Source organism: Tympanuchus pallidicinctus, unplaced genomic scaffold (assembly GCF_026119805.1).
Source record: "Tympanuchus pallidicinctus isolate F22 unplaced genomic scaffold, pur_lepc_1.0 scaffold3, whole genome shotgun sequence".
Lineage (NCBI taxonomy): Eukaryota > Metazoa > Chordata > Aves > Galliformes > Phasianidae > Tympanuchus > Tympanuchus pallidicinctus.
The window spans coordinates 55,264,050-55,284,191 of record NW_026294747.1 but is presented as its reverse complement, the minus strand read 5'-3'; the positions used below and the strand labels follow the sequence as shown (position 1 = coordinate 55,284,191).

Sequence of the window (20,142 nt, the reverse complement as noted above, 5' to 3'; positions counted from 1 at the left end):
GCAAACCCCTGCCCGTTTATCCATAGTGAGTGTCACCTTGCAAAGACCTCTTGGCGAGGAGCAGGTGGTAAAGGATGTGGCTTTGGCAGCCTGCCTATGAGCCAGTATTGGTGTGCTCCAGGAGGTGATGCTTAAGAGGTTGGGTTGGAAAGGACCTTAAAGCCCACCTAGTCCCACCCCCTGCCATGAGCTGGGTAACTCCCACTGGATCAGGCTGCCCAGGGTCCCATCCCCCTGGCTTTGGGCACCTCCAGGGATAGTGTGCAATTGCCTTGCTTACTCCAGGCTGGGAAGGGGAATTGGGTGTTTGTTCCAGGAGGTCACATCTTTAGCTTGTACTTGGTGCTCGCTTTGGGCTCAGAAAAAATACAGAAGAGGTGTTAGTGTGACTGTTTAACTAATCAGGAAGATTTGGGGCTTTCCCAGCTGCATACACACCTGTTTGGCAAATAAAACATCACTTTTCTGGGAACAAACATGCTTTAATTGCAATTCCCAAAGCATTGTTGGTGACTGGATAAAGCATGTAGACCATCAGACTTACCTTCGTTTCCTTAATAGCGTGCTGTGGCATCTTTTGGGGTTGGTGCAGCTGGGGACCTGAGTTAGCCAAGTGTCTGGGCTTTAGCATGCCAGTGTGTTGCAGCTGAGCCTGAATTAAGCTTCTGGCTTCTCTGGTCTCAAAATGACGACCATCACCTACTTACCCTTTTTTCCTCAGAGGCGGTGAGGCTCTGGCGCTGCTGCCTTGTGATCTGTGGTTGCCCATCCCTGGAGATGCCCAGGGCCATGGATGGGGCCTTGAGCAGTCTGAGCTGGTGAGAGGTGTCCCAGCCCATGGCAGGGCTTGGGGCTGCACGAGCTGTAAGGTCCCTTCCCTCCTAATCCATCCCATGGTTCTCTCATCCTTGGTCCTGCCTTGCTGACCACTATCACCATGGCCAGCCGTGTGCTTGTGTATTGATGAGACAGAGGTGGCATGTTCTGGGCTCTTTGTGGTTGGGTACTGTAATTGTGGCAGTAATGTACGGTAATGATCAACTTAATTACACTTGTGAAAAATCTGCTTAATCACATATTTACTTCAGGGATTAGTTTCTCCCATGCACATTCAATATTGACTTTGGTGGAGGCAGATTTTTCAAGATCTGTTTCCTTCAAGTGATAACTATTGTTGTAGCACTTAATGCAGAAAGCTTGTTCTATCAAGTGCAGCTAACCATTCCAAAAGCTCCCTCTTAGTTTCATGCATCTGATCTCTTTCTCCCACTTGTGCAGCCCTTGTGAAACTCTGTCCTGGCTGCAGTTCCAGATGCAAACCTTTTCATCAAGCTGTGCACTCTCAGGGAGCAAAATACACAAACTGGGAGGAGACTTAGCGTTAAGACAACTGGTGAACAATTAAAGTATTGAAGTGTTAGCTGTTTATTTTGATAACTTAATAGCTAAATTAGAGTTCCCACTCCTTGCTTTCTGTGCTGTTCAATGCACTGTACAAATATATTATCACAGCAACTCTGTTCAAAAACAATTGCTGTCACTAGAGAGCAGGGCTCGGTGTGGCCCATCTGCTCCCTATGAGGAGCTGTAGGCTGCCATGAGGCCTCCCCTCAACCTCTGCACTGGACCAGCAAACCTGGGAACCCCAAGTGCTCCTCATACTTCTTCCCCTCCAGACCCTTCCCCATCTTTATAGCTCTAAAAGGGGCTTTTGTTGGGGAACTTCGCACGTATTGGCAGTGCTAGGGAATGCTGCAGTTGGGTGACAGAGGTTGGCTGTGGGCCACACAACTTTGATTAGATTCCTTCAGACCCCAGTGAGTTTTCCAGTTTGATTTGAAGAGTTGTCTTAGAATCCCAGAATGGCCTGGGTTGCACAGGAGCACAGTGCTCACCCAGTTCCAACCCCCTGCTGTGTGCAGGTCACCAACCAGCAGCCCAGGCTGCCCAGAGCCACATCCAGCCTGGCCTTGAATGCCTGCAGGGATGGGGCATCCACAGCCTCCTTGGGCAACCTGTGCCAGTGCCTCACCACCCTCTATGTGAAAAAGTGTTGGAATGCCATTGTGAGGTCTCCCTGGAGCCTTCTCTTCTCCAACCTAAACAATCTTCTCCTATGTCTGCTCATACCATGGAGGTTGTATGCTGTTACATGTGCAAAATAAGTAACAGGTCTTCCTGCTTTCCTATGGATGTGTGGAATTTTTTGTGGGCTTAAAGCTGGTTTTTAGACTTTGAAAAGCAGTTATGGGGGAAAAATAAGAAACCTGATCATGTTTGACTACAGATTACATCTGTCTCCCTTCTCCTCATTCCACTGCTGAAACTTTCATAAATCTGAGAGCAAAAATTGGAACTTAGCTCCCACTTACCATGACAACCTTAATTCAGGATGCTTGACTTAGGTGAAGAAAAATTTATTTAAAAAGAATCAGTGTTGCTCAGCATCTGTGAGTCCTTGTTTCACAGCCTCTGAAACTGTGATCTCCTGTGTTTCTAATATCAAAAGCTCTAACGTAATAAAATGCATTTGGGAAGGGAGACAAGGAAGATGGGTAAATGTGAGGAAAGAGAACTGCTCTCCTTTGAGATCACCAGCCTTACAACCTGCAGTGCCTTCCTATGCAGGCTAACAGCTTTAAAGGAAGTGCTAAATGATTACAGAAGTTATTCATCATTGATACAGTTTGACAGTGTCATCAAAAGCTGCTTTTCAGATTTTTCTGAAGCAATATCAAAGTGTCATTTGTTGTTGTAATTGGGGGGGGGGGGGAAAAAGTCTTGAGGAATACGTTGTCAAAAACTAATCCTTGTTTCATTTTGCCTTGCAGATTTTTTTTTTAAATATAGCTAAGGAAAAGCACAATGGAGTTTTACGAGTCTACCTACTTCATCATCCTCATTCCTTCTGTGGTTATTACAGTCATCTTTCTCTTCTTCTGGCTCTTCATGAAAGAAACATTATATGATGAAGTCCTTGCGAAGCAGAAAAGGGACCTAAAGTTTCCACCTACCAAGAGCGATAAAAAGAAAACAGAGAAGAAGAAGAACAAGAAGAAAGAAGCTCAGAATGGGAACATCCACGAATCTGACTCTGAAAGCACTCCTCGGGACTTCAAGCTCTCTGATGCCCTGGGTACAGATGAAGAGCACGTTGGTCCTGTTCCCCTGAGTGCGACTGAGGCATCTGCTGGCATCAGAGAACGGAAGAAGAAGGAGAAGAAGCAGAAGGCAGCTCAAGATGATCACGTAACTAAGGAGTCGGAAGGATCCAAGTCTTCAGGCAAGAAAGTAGAACCAGTCCCTGTTACAAAACAGCCCACTCCACCATCCGAATCAGCAGCATCTAAGAAGAAGCCTGGGCAGAAGAAGCAGAAAAATGGCATGTGTACCTTACGTTGCATACGCTTCTTGCACAGAACGCCACAACTGTGCTCTGCTTCTTGCAAGGCCACAGAGTGTCTCTCTCAGAACTGTTCTGCCTGATCTCTGTGGGGCGAAGCTCACTTCTAACTTTTTCCTTTTGATGAGCTATTGCTTTTTTTCCCCTGTTTTTCATCTGGCAGCAATGCTCCGGGTTTCCTTCTCCCATCCCTGCTTTCTTACACTACAGGCTGTTGAGGGAAACAGCGTAGCATGCATCTCTCCTTTCCTCTGTGGCTTGACTACATTGCTCTCAAGCTGTTGAAATTCTGATTAACTCAAAAGTCATTAAGTGTTTGCTCTGTGCATTCTGATGTCAAGCTATGGAAAAAAAGTGGAGTCCTAAGAGCATTTGCTCTGATAAGTCAGGACCTCTAGGGCAACCCCATACTAGAGCGTGCAAAATAAATCACTGTTTAAGTGCAGGCTTAATGTACAAAAAGATCTTTGGTGGTTGATTTGTGGAAAGAAGCACTTAAAATCGTAGAATCACAGGATGGCCTGGCTTGAAAAGGACCACAGTGATCATCTAGTTTCAATCCCCCTGCCGTGGGCAGGTTGGCAGCCATCAGCTCAGGCTGCCCAGAGCCACATCCAGCCTGGGATGCAGGCTGCTTCCCACTTCTTACACCCTCCTAACCAAATGGAATGGATGTTAAACTCCCCCCCAGATTAGCCATTGCAACTGAGCAGTGGAAGCATCCAACTTAGAACAAGTGGAGAGTTGTAGTCTGAGCTGTTTGTGACCATTTTGATCGTATGCTCGGCAGAAGTCAGCATGTCTCTGTGTAGGTGTCTGTAAATGGAAGATTAGAAAAATGAGAGTGCTCAGAAATAAGTGAGAAACAAAGTATTTGCAGGCAGTGTAACTGGTAATATGACAGGCTTGCTACAGGGAGTGAAGAAAAAAAGTGACATTGCTGCTTGATGTGGTGATTTATTTTTTCTTTTTTTCTGAACAAGACCCACCCACTATCAGCAAAAAAAAAAAAAAAATCTTGTTTTTGGGAGCTTTCCAAAAATCTCTGTGGCATGGTTCAAATGTGGTCTGCAACCACTGCTCTGAGGGCTGCCACAGCTTTCCCCCCGGTGCTGGGATCTAACACCATAGCTATGGTGTCGGCTCTGCTGAGTGTACCCTACAGCACCTGCTGTCCAAAAGAGGTGAAAAACAAAACAAAAAAACCCAGATCCAACAACAAAACAACAAAAACCCAACCCTCTCTGTTGAAATAACTCTTAAAAAGAACAGTTCCCTAACATGAAACACTTATTTTCTGCTTCTCACAGTCCTGGTAGCTGTTGGAGTGTGTGTGTATAACGTGCACGAGTGTGTTCATGGGATGGGGGGAGGGAATACTTCTTGCAGATGAGAAACTAACCCAGGTAACACGTGCTGTGTGCTCTGTTGCAGCATAATCTGCATTTGTTAAATCACTACTTTTCATTACCTGTGTTCTGCAGGTAAAATTCCTGTCTGTCAGACCACTCAGTGCTATGGCCCTTGACTCTGCTAAAACCTTTCTTTTGCTCTGGGGTCTTATCTGATATGGGAAGTGTATGTGCTTGGGGGTGTGTTAACAGGTATCTGTGTGTAACTTTGCGTTCTCACTTAAAATACATGAGTTTCTTTTATTCTGGGAGTGTTTTAGATCCACTCATTTACAAGTAATAATGAAGAGTGTAAGGAAGAGCTTGTTGTCTCACTTGTCTGTTACAGATGATCAAGATACTAAGACTGATTCTGTTGCATCTCCTGCCAAAAAGCAAGAACCTGTGCTGCTCCACCAGGAGATAAAACAAGAAAATGTATCGGGAAAGAAGAAAGTCTCTGCAAAGAAGCAGAAAGTTGATAATGGTGAGAATACTGAGGGTTTCTTATCAGTTCAGACACATCTGACTGTTAAACCTTTTTTTGTCTGTACTTTTGGGAAAGAAACTGTAGAAGAATATTTTTTTTTTAATTAGAAAAAGTAGGAATTCCAGGTAGGAAAGATCTTGATATGCAGTTCTTTGTTTTATGAACCTCTGGTACCATTGAATATGAGATAACACTGATTTTTTTGTGGTTTTAGATCCAAACATCCACGCTAGAATTGAGGAGTAATATACTGATGCAGGGAGTAAGCTGAACAGGCTGTAAGCTGCTCTGAGCAAGGCACGTCTGCATGGCTGCAGTCATCTGCCCCAAACAAGACAGCAGTTATTTTACTCAGTTGCATTGACCACGTTCCTCTCTTACTGTCCTTTTGTTAGCTAGCTGTTGCTCCAACATAAACTGCTCATCATTGCTGTCAAGGCCTTTACTGTTCGTCATCTTTCGCTCTCTGCCAAGATGCTGTTTCTCGTCTCTTCTTGGCTCAGTCTGCCTCTGTATTCCAGCCTTTTACAATGAGTGCTGTTGTGTCTGTGGCATTTGGGAAGAGCGTGACCATGAAGTTCTCTGAGGCCACCTTGTTAGCTTCTCAAAACTGTTCTTCGCTGGGACAGCTCTGAAGAAGCTGGCGGCTGGTGAGCAGCTCCTGGTGTGAGCAGCAGCACTCGCTGTGCTTCCTGTGTTTTGGTCAGGTTATCAGGGCACGGATCATAGAATTGTTAAGGTCTAACACTAAGGTCCACTAAGATCATCAGTCCAACCATCAGCTTATCTCCAGTACGCCCACCAGGCCACGTCCTTTGTAGATGTTGACTCCAGTCAGACTGACAGCACTGAGTGTCTTGCAGCTCTTAGGTGGGCTTTTTAAAAGGAAGGGGTTGAAACATGGAGGGGAAGATAATAAGGAGAAACCTGAAAAAGTTGAGGATGCTAAGAGGATTGGGAGGTGGATATTTCTGTTGGAGGGGGCCTCTCCTCATTCCTGTGCTTGTTGTGTGTGTGCAGGTGTTTGCTTGCTGCTTAAGAGGGGAGATACTTACAGGTTACACTGAAGGTTTGGCTGCTTTTTAAGGAGGAAAATAAGGAAGATGGAATGTGAAAGCATTTTCTAACTACCTCTCTGGCTGTCAGGAAGGCACGTTGGTGTTGTGCTGATGTCTGAAAACTTGTATCCCATCTATTTCCTCCTCTCCCCAGCCCACTGCATGGCCTCTGATCTCCATCAGCCCTTCGACTGGGCTGAGGGGATCTGTGAACCTCCTCACCACAGTGTGGCTCTGTGCAGAATGTCTTGTGTGCTGCAGGAAGCGTGCCCTGGGCAAACCCCAAGTCCAGCTCTGTTGCTGGCTGCATCCATCATTCCTCATCTGTTGCTCTTCCTCTCCCCTTCTCTACTTTTTGTCTCAGCAGAGCAGACTGAGCAGCTCTTTGGGCAGGGGTTTTCTCACTGCTTTCATACAGTGCTGTGTGCGTGAGGACTGAGGTCAGTCAGTACCTCAGGGTGTCTGAATGCTAATGGTGCCTGGAGCCTGCTCTGACAGATGAGATCTCCTCATTAGGTACAGCTGAGTCTGTGTGGGAAATAAGCCTGATTGCTGCCCCTAACACACATTCTTCCTAAATGGTTGAGGTCGCTGGTGATGTAATGTGGGTGCAAGCATTGGCAGTAAGGTACTAGCATTTAGCAGAACAGGAGCAAAAGACATCATCGTGCTCATGTTTCAGGGTGCTGCCCGAGGCAAACCAGTCTCATGGATGCTATGTGCAGCTCTAATGAGAAAGTGAAGTGAAAGTCAAAATGTTGAGGTTCTTCTCTGCTACTTCTTATCATGCTGTAAAAACACCTTTGAAAATGTGAGTTTAATTGGAGTTATTTAATAACTGTAAATTAGAGACCTTTATTTAATGAACTTACCTAAAGAGGTTTAATGAGTTAAGCTGTGATGGATAATAGCACATAACTAACTAACTACTGAGGTTAAATATGTGGTAATCCAACTCACTGAGGTGTTATGCTTCTTTTCCATATGTTGAAGTTAATTATTAAAAAGCTTTAACCTGTTCCGTGGATTTCTGCTTGCAGTTTTGGTGGATGAGCCTCTTATTCAGCCCACTACTTACATTCCTTTGATGGATAACTCTGATTCTGGTGCTTTGGAAAAGAGAGAAGTGGTGGAAGTAGCAAAACAAAACATGAATGAAGGGATCCAGAAGAGCGGTGGCAAGAAAATGAAGAATGAAACTGATAAAGGTAAGAAGCTGATGATGTGGTTTGCTTTGTTCACACTTCTAGGCAGTCACTGCCCAGGGAGTGAGTGTGCTTTCTGTGAGGAGAGAAATCCTTTCTTCCCAGCAAAACAGAAAGGATTCGAGGAGAATGTTTGTGGCTGCAGGACGCTGTTTGTTCTTGTCTGTGTTCACTTCTCTACTGTTTTTGGCACGGCTGAAAGGGCTTTGCTTCATCTGAATCCTTTTAATGCTGACTGTAGGCTTTTGTGTCCTCACAGTGAGCAAATGGATGATCACAGACCACACAGATGCACTTGAGAGAGTGTGCTAGAATTTCTCAGTGCTTTCCCCCCACCTCCTGAGCTGTTATTCAGCAATTTGTTTTTCATGCTTGATAATTTCTGCTAGGGGCTCAGTATCGCCAGCGTTTTGTTTCCTGTTCCTAGTTGTACAGCATAGTTTAGGCATCTTTAACACTGTTGGAATCCAGAGCAAGAGGTTTCCCTGTGTGCTCTTGGGGCCTGCCTGAGTTGGGAGTGCAGGCTGTGTGCTTTCATGCTATTCTGAAGCTACTTTGGGCCAACCAGCCAGCAGATACCTGAGTGCAACACAGAAAGCAAATTGCCTGTGTGAGTCTTTTGGTTTCCAGCAAGATGCTGAATTTTCCTTTCAATGTGCTTGGAATTGGCAGAGGAGCAGGGGGCCTTCCTTCATACTCTGCTGGGGAAGACTGATGCGACTCCTGAGCATCATGTCCCACTGAGGCTTCATGTAGGTCATGGATGTGCTCAAAGCAGGATAGGCTTGCTGAGACCCTTAAATCTGTGGGCAGAAGAAGCCAAATGGCTGGGCAGTGGTTCCCTGTTCGGGCTTGTTCAGAGGACAGACTCTGCATTGCCTGCCTAGTGACTCACCACCATTTCTGGTTTTAGACCTGTATTCAAAAATGCACACTTTGAAGTCTTCTTGGCAACTCTGTGGTACCTGAGTTGGATTCCCACTTGCCTGAGGCTCCTCTTGTGCTTCCAACTCAATGGCTGTGTATTATTGCTGTGGGGCATCAGAGCCTCCCCTGTGCACCAGTCCCTTCTCACTTCCTTTGTAAGCCATAACCCTTCTATATGAGCTTCTAATTCTTCTGTGTCAGCTGGGATTTGCTCTCCCAATATAGAAATCTTCTTGTATTCTAACTGTAAGCTTCTTGCAAGGGCAAGGCTCTTCCTGTGTTCAGGGAGCACAGGGCTTGGTCTGGTCCAAGCCCAGTAGACCTTCAGCAAACCAGACTCTGATCTCAGGATGTTGGTATGTTCCTGGTAAAAGCATCACTGATGTCAGTGCAGCGATGACATGAAGTCTGTGGCCAAGGCCAAGTTGGGTTTAGGACAAGGACGGGGTGTGCTGGAATTCCTCAGGGCTTCCCTCACAGCTCTCTGGACTGTTATTCAGTTATCTGTTTTCACGCTCGATAATTTTTCCTATGGTCTTAATATTGCCAGAATTTAGTATCCTATTTTTCATTCATATTTTATTCTCTTCTGGGGTTTGGGTTTGCCTTGTGGTTTGATATCACGTCCAGAGCTGTGGTGAGAAAGCTGGACCATTCTCCATTATCTGAGGAGCACTTTCTGAACCAAGCAACCTCTTTAAGTTTTTACTTTCTTTTTACTCCCCTCCACTCTCTTGGCATACTTCTCTTGGGTAGGGATATTGGGTGCCTCAGACTTGTGCTTCCATTTCCTTAAGTTAGGGGGCCACCTAATGACTTACTTGTGCAGCCTGTTTTTCTAATGAAAAATGCTTTTGTTTCTGTAAGAGCATGGCAGATCTGGAGTGCACTTGCTTTGTTTGTGTCTTTCTGAACACTTACAGAATCAGTGATGAAGATGGATCTCACTGATTTATCTCCCTGCTGCTGAATTCCTGCAGCAGTTCATTTCCAAACTTAGACCGATGGAATATCTTTCTGATTCCATGTACTGTAATCAGAAATGTGCCATGTAAATTCATTACTCTGTCATCTGCATATTGCTTTTGGAGCGAGGCTGTCCTCTGAACTGGGAGCTCAGTTTGAATTACTGTCATAATATGCTGGGAAGAACTCTTCAGGTTTTCACATTTGTGCTGTTTTTCCCCCCAGATCTGTGTTGTGCTTTGTCTTCTTGCTAGCAACACTATAAATGTTACCAACTGTACAAACAAAGCGATGGGATTTTTTTCCCCCAAAACTGTCAGCTGGCAGATTGTTATCAGATTTAAATCTGAGTTATGTTGTTTTAGCTGAATGCTCATGACCTTTTGCTTCTTGGCATTTCAGACTGAAATTAAATATAATGCATAATGATACCCCATCACATGCTGTTTCAAGGCGAAATAAATAATTCTGTACTGAATCCAAAGCAAATATATCCTCCCTTCTGTGTTGCAGAGAATGCTGAAGTAAAATTTAAAGACTTTGTGATGGCCATGAAGAATATGATCTTCACTGAAGATGAGGCCCGTTGTGTAGTGGAGGTGTTGAAGGAAAAACCTGGTGCAATTCACGACGTCTTACAAAAGGTGAATGTGTGTGGGTATGGGGGAGAGGAGGCTTTTAGATGGGTAGAAAGTGAAGGAGACACTGTCAAATGAGCTAATGGATGTTTTGTCGCTGTTTCTGCATTATGGCTGTGGAAGACTTTTTTCCAGCTGGTCTGTGCCTGCTTTTACATGCAGAAGGCAGTTGTCAGATATCTGCCATCTGCCAGGGCTGGCTAGACAGGCTGATAGCTCCTAACTGCTCGTAAAGGGCAGCCATAACCATCAGTAGAAGCTATGTAATGTAGGGCTGTTGCAGCTGACGCACTGTGTTGGCATGGGGAAAGGCTATCTGGTGACTTTAGCAGCCATCTCTCACAGATACGTAGGAAAAACTGTAATAGGAATTAAGGAAAAAAAACAACAAACAGGACTCCCTCTTAGAAACCTTACACATTAAAGCGTTCTGGCTATTTTGAATGTGTTTCATAGGACCTTAGGATACCTCAGATTGGAAAGTCTGCGGTCCATTCTCTTGCTCAAAGCAGGGTCTGCTCCCTGGTCAGCCTGGGCTGCTCAGGACTTTATCCTGTCAGGCTTTAAAACATGAAGAACTGAGGCTGAGTAACTTCGCTGGACAACCCATTCCAATGCTTGGTGCTTCTTTACTCCCTAATTTCTGCAGTTCTGTATTAAGACAACAGGGTGATGACCACCAGTATCTTACAGTACTATCGAAGGCGATCTTCCAACCAAATTGAGAATGGGTTTGTGGGACTGCAACTCCCCTCTGCTTCTTTTACTAGCAGACTTTATTTAACGCAGTCTGAATGTATATGTGTAGAAGGTTTGCCCCTTGTGGCAGTTATTTTGTTTTCTAAGGCCAGTGTACAAGTGGCAGGACAGCAGAGATCATTCCCCCTGCTTCTGTGTCCCGCAGCACCTCTAAAACTTGTCATTCCCCCCCGTAGAGATGTTACTGTTGTAGCTGGAGGCTCTCCTGAGTGGAAGGGGAGACCAGACCAGTGTTCCCTCTTTCCCTTGTAGTGAGCTTTCAGGAAATCAGGTGGTATTTCTACTCCAGGTTGGATTATGCCTGCTTTGAGCATGGGTGGGACCCGGTGATGTTGGCAATCTCTTCCTCTCTCATTTATCGAATGATTCAGCATGGCTGTGCTGTTTTCCTTTATTTCTTTAATGACTGCTCTTTGTTTTTCCCAGTGCCACCAAAGCAGCCATCTTCCAATGTGGGAGCTCCTTAAGAGCCCATTTATTCTCTTAATTGGTTTCAGTGCATTTGAAAATGCATTTCCTGGTCCGATAAAAGCAGCGCTGCAGGATCCATTAGCAGCAGGGCTGGGTACTCGTGGTGCCATGTACGCTGTGCACACAAACCATGTGAGGACATGAGGGGGTGTTGCTTCCTTTCAGCCTCACTCTGCTGTTGTACTTCTGGCATGTATTGACCACTCGTGTGTGCTTTTGCTGCAGGCCAGCAAGGCAGAGTCGGCTGCAGCTATGCATCAGCTGCAAGAGAAGGAGAAAATGCTCGCTGCGATGAAGGAAGAGGCAGCTGTTGCAAAGGAGCAGTGCAAGCAGCTAACCCAGGTAAATGCAAAGAAGTTTGTGTGTGCAGAGAGCTTTTGGATAATTGCAGGGGCTTGGAGAATGAGCAGCAACAAATTCTGGCCTGTTGAGGTTAGTCTAAATTAAAAGCTGGAATCTCTTATATTGGGAAGGTGTTCCAAGACTCTGTGTTAGTTTTTATGATGCTATTAGTGTGTTTGTGCAGAGCTGTTTGCCAGTAGTTTTTCCAGGTAGTTCACTTACTGGCATTTTTAAACTGAGGCCATTTTTCTCTTCAAAAGGTTATTAAGAGCAAATGCTTTTTTTTTTTCGTGAGCATTACATGGATATAAATATAAAACACCTCTTTTTCCATTGCAGCTTTAATTGAGTATACATATTCCAGTATTTGGATGCTTGCTTGCTTCTAGGCACAGTAATGATCAGCTTTCTTTGAGAAAGCTGCAGCAAGTTTGAATGCTGCTTGGCCCCTTGAATTGCAGCACTGATGGTTTTAGACTTACAGTTGCACCACTGTTGAGATAACTTCATGAAACTACTTTTTTTTTTTTCTATTGAATATTTCAAAGGAGATCAGTTACTGTGGAAAACTGAATTATGTCAGTGTTGTAATAAATCAGAGACTTGGCAGGGGTAGGATTCTTATGTTTTGGGTAATTTGGAAGTAGAGTGATGTTAGAATCAGGAATACTGTGGGACAGGATCTGAACAGAAGGAGTGTCAGAGCATGAGTGTGGAGGGAAACTGATGCAGTGGAGGGGGAAAAGCCATCTACAGGATGGTGGTTGGAAAGCAAGGCAGGGTCTGCAGAGAACAGGGGTGGTTGTTAGTTTTCCCAGTTTTGTTAGGGGGAGGAAAGGGAAGAGGAAAAATGAACAGGCGTTCCTGAAAGCTGAGAGGAAGCAGGTGAAGGCAGAGCTGCTGCAGTGCTAAGTCATCAGGGTAAGCAAAGGAAAAAACAAGCTTTTATCTTCTAATTAACACGTTCCTTTGAATACACTGTTAAAAGCTATGGAGGGACTTAGAAGGTGAGGTGCAGAGATGTCCCTGGGGCTGTCAGTGCAGTGATATCTGGAGAGGATGAATGAGAGCAAGGAGTGCCTGACCTCTGTGGTGTTGAGGGTGTGAGAGCTGGTCTTGCCAGCATCTCTGGCACTGCCTTGGTGGGGTGCATGGGCTGGTGAGGGTTGTAGATGAATGGCAGAAGTTGGTGGAGGGGTAGAAGGAAGCCAGAAAATGTCATGGTGCCTCCCTCTTGTTGTATCCTAGCAGATGGAAGACCAATGACACTCGTGTTTGAGAAGGCTTTGTGTTAAACTATCTCCTAATGTCTTTGGTTACTCTATGAACGTGTGCTTGGGAGCTTATTATGGTTTATTTTTTTTTCTTATTCTGAAGAAGACAGCTTCCTGAAGCCAACTCACTGGCTCTAAAAAGAGAGAACAGCTTTTATTGAAAATGAAATGTGGACAAAGCTTATAATTACTCTGAAGAGGTGGAAGGTGTTCAGGCTAGCTATTTGGAGCACTGAAATGCTGTGGCAGGGCTCTCTGTGCTGTCGGAGAGGCTGACTGCTAATGTGGGCACTTTGGATCTCTGGAGAAGCCTCTGGCACTGTGTGGAGCTACATTGTGTGGCATAGCTGGAGGCACTTGGAGTTCGAGTGTGCAAATACTCCTGTGATCAGAGCTGCCTGAGCCCTGCACTCAGTGGTTTTGCTTTCTGCAGCAAATGCACTTATATTGCAGATTAGCAGCTCTGTGGATTTCTCAGGTGTCCAGGTTGAGTTACTGGCTAATAGATAATCCAAATTGAACTGTTTATTTTCATTTGGAAGTTATAATGTGGCATGCTGGTGGAATTCAGGCCTTACTGCTGGGTGCTAATACCCCATCTCCTATGGCAAAACTGTTTTCAGCATTGGCTTTGCAACCTACTATAAAGCAATTACATGCTCTGAAATGCTTTGTAGTTTTGCTGCAATTCTTTATCCAGTTTCTTTCATTTTGCTGTACCTGGGAGGAAAATCCAAGGTACGCTCTGTGTGGTATCTGTGACTTTAATCGTTAGGACTCTGTATTATCTGGCTAAACTTGATAGAAATAAGACAACAGGAGGTTGTTGTTTAAAGTGGCAAACCTCTTTTCTAATACATGATGAAATTGCTGATTTAAAATCCTCAAAAGGATGCTGAAAGCTTGGCCAGTGTAGTACTGTAATTTGTGAGTGAATGCTGGTGCTTGCTGTAGTTTGATGTATGCTTGATATGTTCCTCATAATCATAAAACATTGTGTCTGTTGGATTCTAGAAGAGAGTGGTAGGTGATTTCTTTTCTTTTTCCTTTGGTTTCCCACCCAAGGAGCTGGTTGCAGAAAAAGAGAGGAACGGCTTGCTTACAGCGAAAATGAGGGAACGCATCAACGCGCTGGAGAAGGAACATGGCACTTTTCAGAGTAAAATACATGTTAGCTACCAGGAATCCCAGCAGATGAAGATTAAGGTAAAAGCTTTTGTGGAATCATTAAGGCTGGAAAAGATCTCGGGGATCCCCAAGTCCAAACCACCCCACCGTGCTCACTGACCACATCCCTCAGTGCTACCTGGCTCTTGGACACCCCCAGGGATGGTGACCCCTCCTTCCCCCCCCTCCACTCCCTGGGCAGCTGTACCACTGCATTACTACTCTTTCTGTGAAGAGCTGTTTCCTAATATCCAACCTAAACCTTCCCTGGCACAACTTGAGGCCATCACCTCTCATCCTTCACTGTTTGGGTTGAAGTTCGTCTACAAGCAGATCAGTGCTAAGAAACCTTTATTTTAGCAAAGAGTGCAGCATTTGTTATTTCAAGTCAGCTTCTGTGGAAGTGGTTGTTACCTGGAATCTGGAGTGCAGTGTGCTGATAGCTGCTAGTGTGACCCATCTGCATGAGGGTAAGGAAGTTCATGGCTGATTCGTAAGGCAGGGTCTTATCAAAGGTGGCTGTTTCAGTCTGCAAAAGGCCAGTGCTAGGCAGCCTGGCTTGTCTAGATACTTCTGCTTTGTGGTATTCTGAAATGTTAGTCAATTGAGCATGAAACCTAATTGAAATACTCAACTTCAGGTAGACATTAATGCTGAGGATCATTTAGAAGCTGATAAATCTTGCTCTTAAATCTCAGCATGGAGAGATTAGTCAAGTTAATGCACAAGAAGTATCGTTGATTAGGAAGGTGCTTTACTGAGAATATTTGAAGGGCAGTGCTTATATTTTTGTTTTTAGACCCTTGTTTGAATTTGTTATGATGTGGTGACTTCAGAAGGAGTTTTCACCAGATATTTTTAAGCAAAATGGCCCTGCCTATACCAGGCCCTGACATGTGCTTAGATATGTCATGCTGGTGTGTTCTCCTGAAAGGTTGTCACAGCACCAAGCCTGGTTTGTGAACATCCAGTTTCAGTGATATTTCTGTTGTATCTTGGCACTCTGGAGAATGCCAGCTCTGCAGTTCTGGAGCAGACACTGTTTCACCTGAACCTAGACAGGAAACTGCAAAGTGAGAGGATCTTCCTGGGGGAGGTGGAGGAGGTCTGGGGACCAAAGGGTGATTTCTACCAGCGTCTATAGCAGTCAGCTGGAGGAAGGGTGTGCAGAGGTGCTCTGGTCCTGCTCCCCCTGCTGCTGTTTCACAGTGCTGCAGAGAAGCTGAACCATAGCCATCAAAGATTCCAGATCCTCTTCATCTGTGTGGTGTTTAAAATAAAAATAATACTAAACAAGGAACACAAAAAAACTACCACAAAACAAATACTAAAAAAAAAAACCAACCCCAAGCTCATCAAAGCCCAGAGAGAACAACTCCTTGGATGTGTTGGTGCTGAGCTGGATGTGGCTGCTCCCCAATGGACCACTCTCTTGCTGTTGCTGTTATTCAGATGTTTGGTATTTGTGTTATTTTTTGTGGACTTGTGCTTACAAGATCCTCACTGATGAGTCACTCGTGGTGAAACTGGGTCTTGGAAATGGTGTCAGCTGCAACTGGTGCTGGAAGAGGAAGAACGTGTTATGTGCTGTGCATGCTTCAGGATTTTCAGAGCAGGCTGTAGGACCAGCTGTGCTGGCACCTGGATATGCAAAGTCCGTTTGTTGTTTTTTCTTTCCCCTTTGAATCCTGTCTTTTGGTCATGTTTAAACTATTGTGAAGCAGCTTTGGGTTTTAGGGCATCTCTCAAGCACATTGAAATGTAACTGAAGCATAATTTTACCTAAAGAAAAAGATCTTTGTAGTCTCAACTTCAGGATGTTAGATCTGGACAAGTCTTTTTTGCAGTTTACATGCTACAATCTGTATATCTTTGGTTATTTCCAACTTTTCTGCTTTATTTACAGGCTTTGTAAACCTCTGGCATTAATCCAGTGAATTTATTTCTTCCTTGGAAAGGGAGATAGGTACCCAATTATTGATAACTCAACTGTGCAACTGTAGATAGTTATCAATATCCTGAGTAATATTTGTGTACTATTTAAAATGTGGCCTTGATACAGTGGTGTAAAAGGAAACTGATGTTTTATTCAAGCAAGTAGAGCTGAGCTGCATCAATTTAGTGGAGGACTGGTATGAGGAAGGGGAGTAAAGCTGTCCTTTTCCCCAGAAAAACACTGAATATTGTTACCTTTAACTGTTGTATAGTTGCATTTGCCGTGATATTTTGGTGATTTCTGATTTCTCTTTTACTGTAATCTTTTTCTCCCCTCTTCAGTTCCAGCAACGCTGTGAGCAGATGGAGGCAGAAATAAGCCACCTGAAGCAGGAGAATGGTATCCTGAGAGATGCTGTCAGCACTTCTACCAATCAAATGGAGAGCAAGTATGTTAGCAGCTACTTGGAGCTCTGCATATTTTTAAGCTTTGCCTGAAGAACTCTGGCTTCTGCTCCTTTCATTTCCATTTCCTTGGCTGTCTTTGCATTTGTGTTTAAACTAGGTAACTGTGATTTTGGAGCATGAAGGTACCTGTTTGTGTTTGCGTTGAGCCACAGCTGTCAAATCTGATTAGTGTCTTTCATCAGTTGAAGCCTAGGCTGCTAGAGGTCTGAGGTCTGACAGGAAGAACTGCAGGAGTGCTCAGTCATAGCCAGTGTATTTGGTAGGGTACATTTGTCCACCTGGCTTTAGGAGAAGTGCTATTGCAGATCTCTTGGGAGGACAGCAGCTCTGACCTTATAAATTGGTCCTACATTAAAAAGGAAGATGTCAGTGTGCTGCAGTGATGGTACCACTGGGTGACAGCTGGATTCATCCACCATGGCTTGGAGAATCAAAAAGCACCTCAAGGTGTCATCTTTTTGTGAGTTATGACTTAACTTTACAACCATACACACAGTCCTCTGTCAGCTCAGGGACAAACTGAGCGCCTGATAAGGGCTGTAGGCACATGGGTGAATTGCTGCTAGTGGCCTTCTGCCTTCAGGAAGCCAAAACCACACTTCACATGCTCTCAGATAGCTGATTTGTTACTGTTGGAGACTGGAACAACTGTCAGCCAACAGCCAACAACTGCTGAACTGCTGAGCATGATGCAGCAGATGCACTTTCTGCTCCCTGCCCACTTTCTGTAATGGCATATAATAAGGGCAAGTCCTCTGATTGTAGAGATGCCCTGGTTGTAGAAATGAAGTGTTGTAATTACCAAATCTTGAAAAAAATGCTTCGTTTGGGCAAATATAAATAACATAATGCTTTTTGTTTGCTTATACACAGAGAGGAGCCTTTCAGAATTCTTGCCTTGTGTGATACAAATGCAAATGCATCTTCACTCCCTAAGTGAGAGAGTGCATCATACACCTTCACAAGTCGAGAGTGAGTCAGGCCCATGAGGCAATGTGTAGTCCAGAGAGATTCCCACAGTTAAGTCTTCAGTGAGTTACAGATCAAGGATCCTTCATGGGAGGAGGAACAGAATGTGAATTTGTGAGACTTTTCCTTGTGCTGGACCTTTTTGTATAAAGCCATCCAAATTATAACCATCAGCTTTCAAACATTTTGAAGGAGCTGCTGCTTGTGGCTTATTGAGTTCCCTTTTGTTTCTGGCTTTGGGTTATAGCTGCTGTGCTGACAGCCAGCATTCCAGACCTTATCCCTTTCCTAGGGTAAAACAATGTGAGTGAAACTCAGCACAGCCCTCTGGCTGCAAATATAACACTTGATGTTTGACTAGCTGTTGGTATTGCTTATGCTTCTTGGAAGAGGGGAAGGAACTGAACAAGAAGCTGTAAAAATGTTTATTTCTAGGCAGGCAGCTGAACTGAACAAACTGCGTCAGGATTGTGCCAGGCTGGTGAATGAACTGGGAGAGAAGAACAGCAAGCTGCAGCAAGAGGAGCTCCAGAAGAAGAATGCAGAGCAGGCAGTGGCTCAGCTAAAGGTGACTTTGCTTTTTCTCTGCCTTGCTGAGTTGCACTTGAGGTTTTTATCTGAGCCAAGTCCTGAGCTGGGCAGGATGGAAGGAGTGTGAGAATTGCTTTTGCTGTTTCCCTGGCCACTCGTCTCTGTCCGTTGTCTTTAGATACACAAATATCAATTTGTGGATAATTTCTGAGCCAGCCTGTGGGCTTATTTAATGCTTTTATTCAGTACCTGTATTTTCAGTGATTACAGACTATGACAACAAACTTGCCCTTCCAGGTGAATATCTTTTAAAAACCTTAATTGGTGATGTTGAACTTTGTTTTCTACAATTCAGACAAGATTTGTGTCCTGGTTTGGCCTGGTTTCCATGATACTTTGGAGCAGTTCATCCAAATAGGATTTTTTAATAATTCTTTTACTCGTTGATTGTTCCATAAAAATTAGTCGTCTTTGTTTGGAAGCTCCACACTTTTGCTTCAATGCACAATTTTTTTTTTAGAAGCATACTGATATTGTGATGTATCTTTTTTATTGTCTGATGAGATCGTCAGCTCAGAAGTTCTGTCTGCCTCCAGTCCTTACCCCGTCCTCTCCAGGTGGAGAATTGATATCTAGGGCCGAGATGTGGTTTAATTTACAGATGTGTTTTTGTGTTTTATGTGGCTAGACCAGCTCCTGCTGTTAATTCTGATCTTGCAGAGCAAAAATGCTGCACTTCCGTACTACAGCAATCATCCTGTTAAGAGCCAGTGATTAAATTCTGTTCACAATTTGCCTTTCAAATTAATGGGATAAAGTGTTCTGGGAGGAGGATTACAGGGCGCTCTGTCTCTCTGATGCGCCCTAATGAAAACAAGGAACAATTTTCCTTCCTTACCATATGTTTTGGGAATAGCACTGAAGAGGTGAACTCCGAATGTTTCAAAACTAAATTAAAGATCAGACTTATTTTCGTCAATTCTGTCTTCCATGTGAAGGTCCAGCAGCAGGAAGCAGAGAGACGATGGGAAGAAATCCAGGTTTATCTCAGGAAAAGAACAGCAGAGCACGAAGCAGCACAACAAGGCATGTATCAAACAAGAAAATCCCCCATAGTGCTAACTGCAGTGATCTTGCTGTATTAAAAAAATAAAAAAGTATTAATTGGCTTAAGTGTTAAATAGAGCTCAAATTGATGTCAATAGTGCTTGCACACCCTGGGGAAATCGTGTGCTGTGATACAGCTTTAAATGCTGATGAGTAGAACCTTGGCTTGCTGGATCAAGGCTTCCCATCAGCTTCCCTGTTTGCAGTGCAAGTTACTTCCCCCTAGAGTTCAAGTATGTACTTCTGAATTTAAATCCTGATGTTTCTGCTACAGATGTGCAGAATAAGCTTGTCGCCAAAGACAATGAAATCCAGAGCTTGCACAGCAAACTTACTGATATGATGCTGTCGAAACAGCAGCTGGAGCAGAGGATGTTGCAGCTGATTGAGAATGAGCAAAAGAGAGCTTCTAAGGAGGACTCTATGCAATTGAGGGTGCAGGTATTGCTCACTGATCTTATTTTTCTTTCCCCTTTGTGTCTGTGGAAACAGTAATAACCTTGAAATGCTGCTTTAACTAAGCTTTCCCACTGGGAGCTTGCATGCAGTGTTGGGAGGAGGACTGGAGCCGTTTGGGAGCAAGCATGTAATAATCCTTGCTGGCTGCAGGGAAACCAGCAGGTGTTTGGTGGGGTAGGGAATATTTCCTTTCAGATGAAGTGGGATGTTACACTTCCCCTCAAACCAACCTATCTCTGTGGGAGAAAGATGGCATCTCCAAAATATGTGAAAATTAAATGCTAAACTGTTCTTACTGATAGAAGCACAACTAGGAGCTAATACCAGCAGAAGTTGACCATCTACAGATCTCAGCTTGCTTTCCTTTTTCTGCTCTCTTACTAGGAGCTGGTAGAGCAGAATGATGCTTTGAACACTCAGCTTCAGAAGCTTCATTCACAAATGGCAGCCCAGGTACAGCATGTTCCCTCTTCCCTTTCTTCTGTAGTCTTTAATTGTGAATCTTCTATAGAAGACAGATCTTTTTTTTTAAGCTGAATGTGAGATGTGCAATAATGAAAGTGAAGACTTGTTAGCATCCTC

At 44.3% G+C, this 20,142-nt stretch overlaps 1 protein-coding gene across 9 annotated transcripts in view; it reads left to right on the top strand.

The window, feature by feature from the left end:
- Positions 1 to 20,142, top strand: part of KTN1 (kinectin 1) — a 69,942-nt gene that overhangs the window by 17,041 nt on the left and 32,759 nt on the right. For 8 of the 9 annotated variants that reach the window (XM_052696522.1, XM_052696521.1, XM_052696520.1 and 5 more), the window contains exons 2-12: positions 2,832 to 3,382; positions 5,144 to 5,281; positions 7,383 to 7,550; positions 9,954 to 10,084; positions 11,534 to 11,650; positions 13,990 to 14,130; positions 16,369 to 16,475; positions 17,899 to 18,031; positions 18,993 to 19,080; positions 19,376 to 19,542; positions 19,945 to 20,013. In XM_052696522.1, the coding sequence (XP_052552482.1) occupies positions 2,866 to 3,382; positions 5,144 to 5,281; positions 7,383 to 7,550; positions 9,954 to 10,084; positions 11,534 to 11,650; positions 13,990 to 14,130; positions 16,369 to 16,475; positions 17,899 to 18,031; positions 18,993 to 19,080; positions 19,376 to 19,542; positions 19,945 to 20,013 (1,776 nt within the window). In that variant the 5' untranslated portion in view covers positions 2,832 to 2,865. The remainder of the gene's footprint in view (positions 1 to 2,831; positions 3,383 to 5,143; positions 5,282 to 7,382; positions 7,551 to 9,953; positions 10,085 to 11,533; positions 11,651 to 13,989; positions 14,131 to 16,368; positions 16,476 to 17,898; positions 18,032 to 18,992; positions 19,081 to 19,375; positions 19,543 to 19,944; positions 20,014 to 20,142) is intronic. The other variant, XM_052696518.1, reaches the window with a different exon arrangement.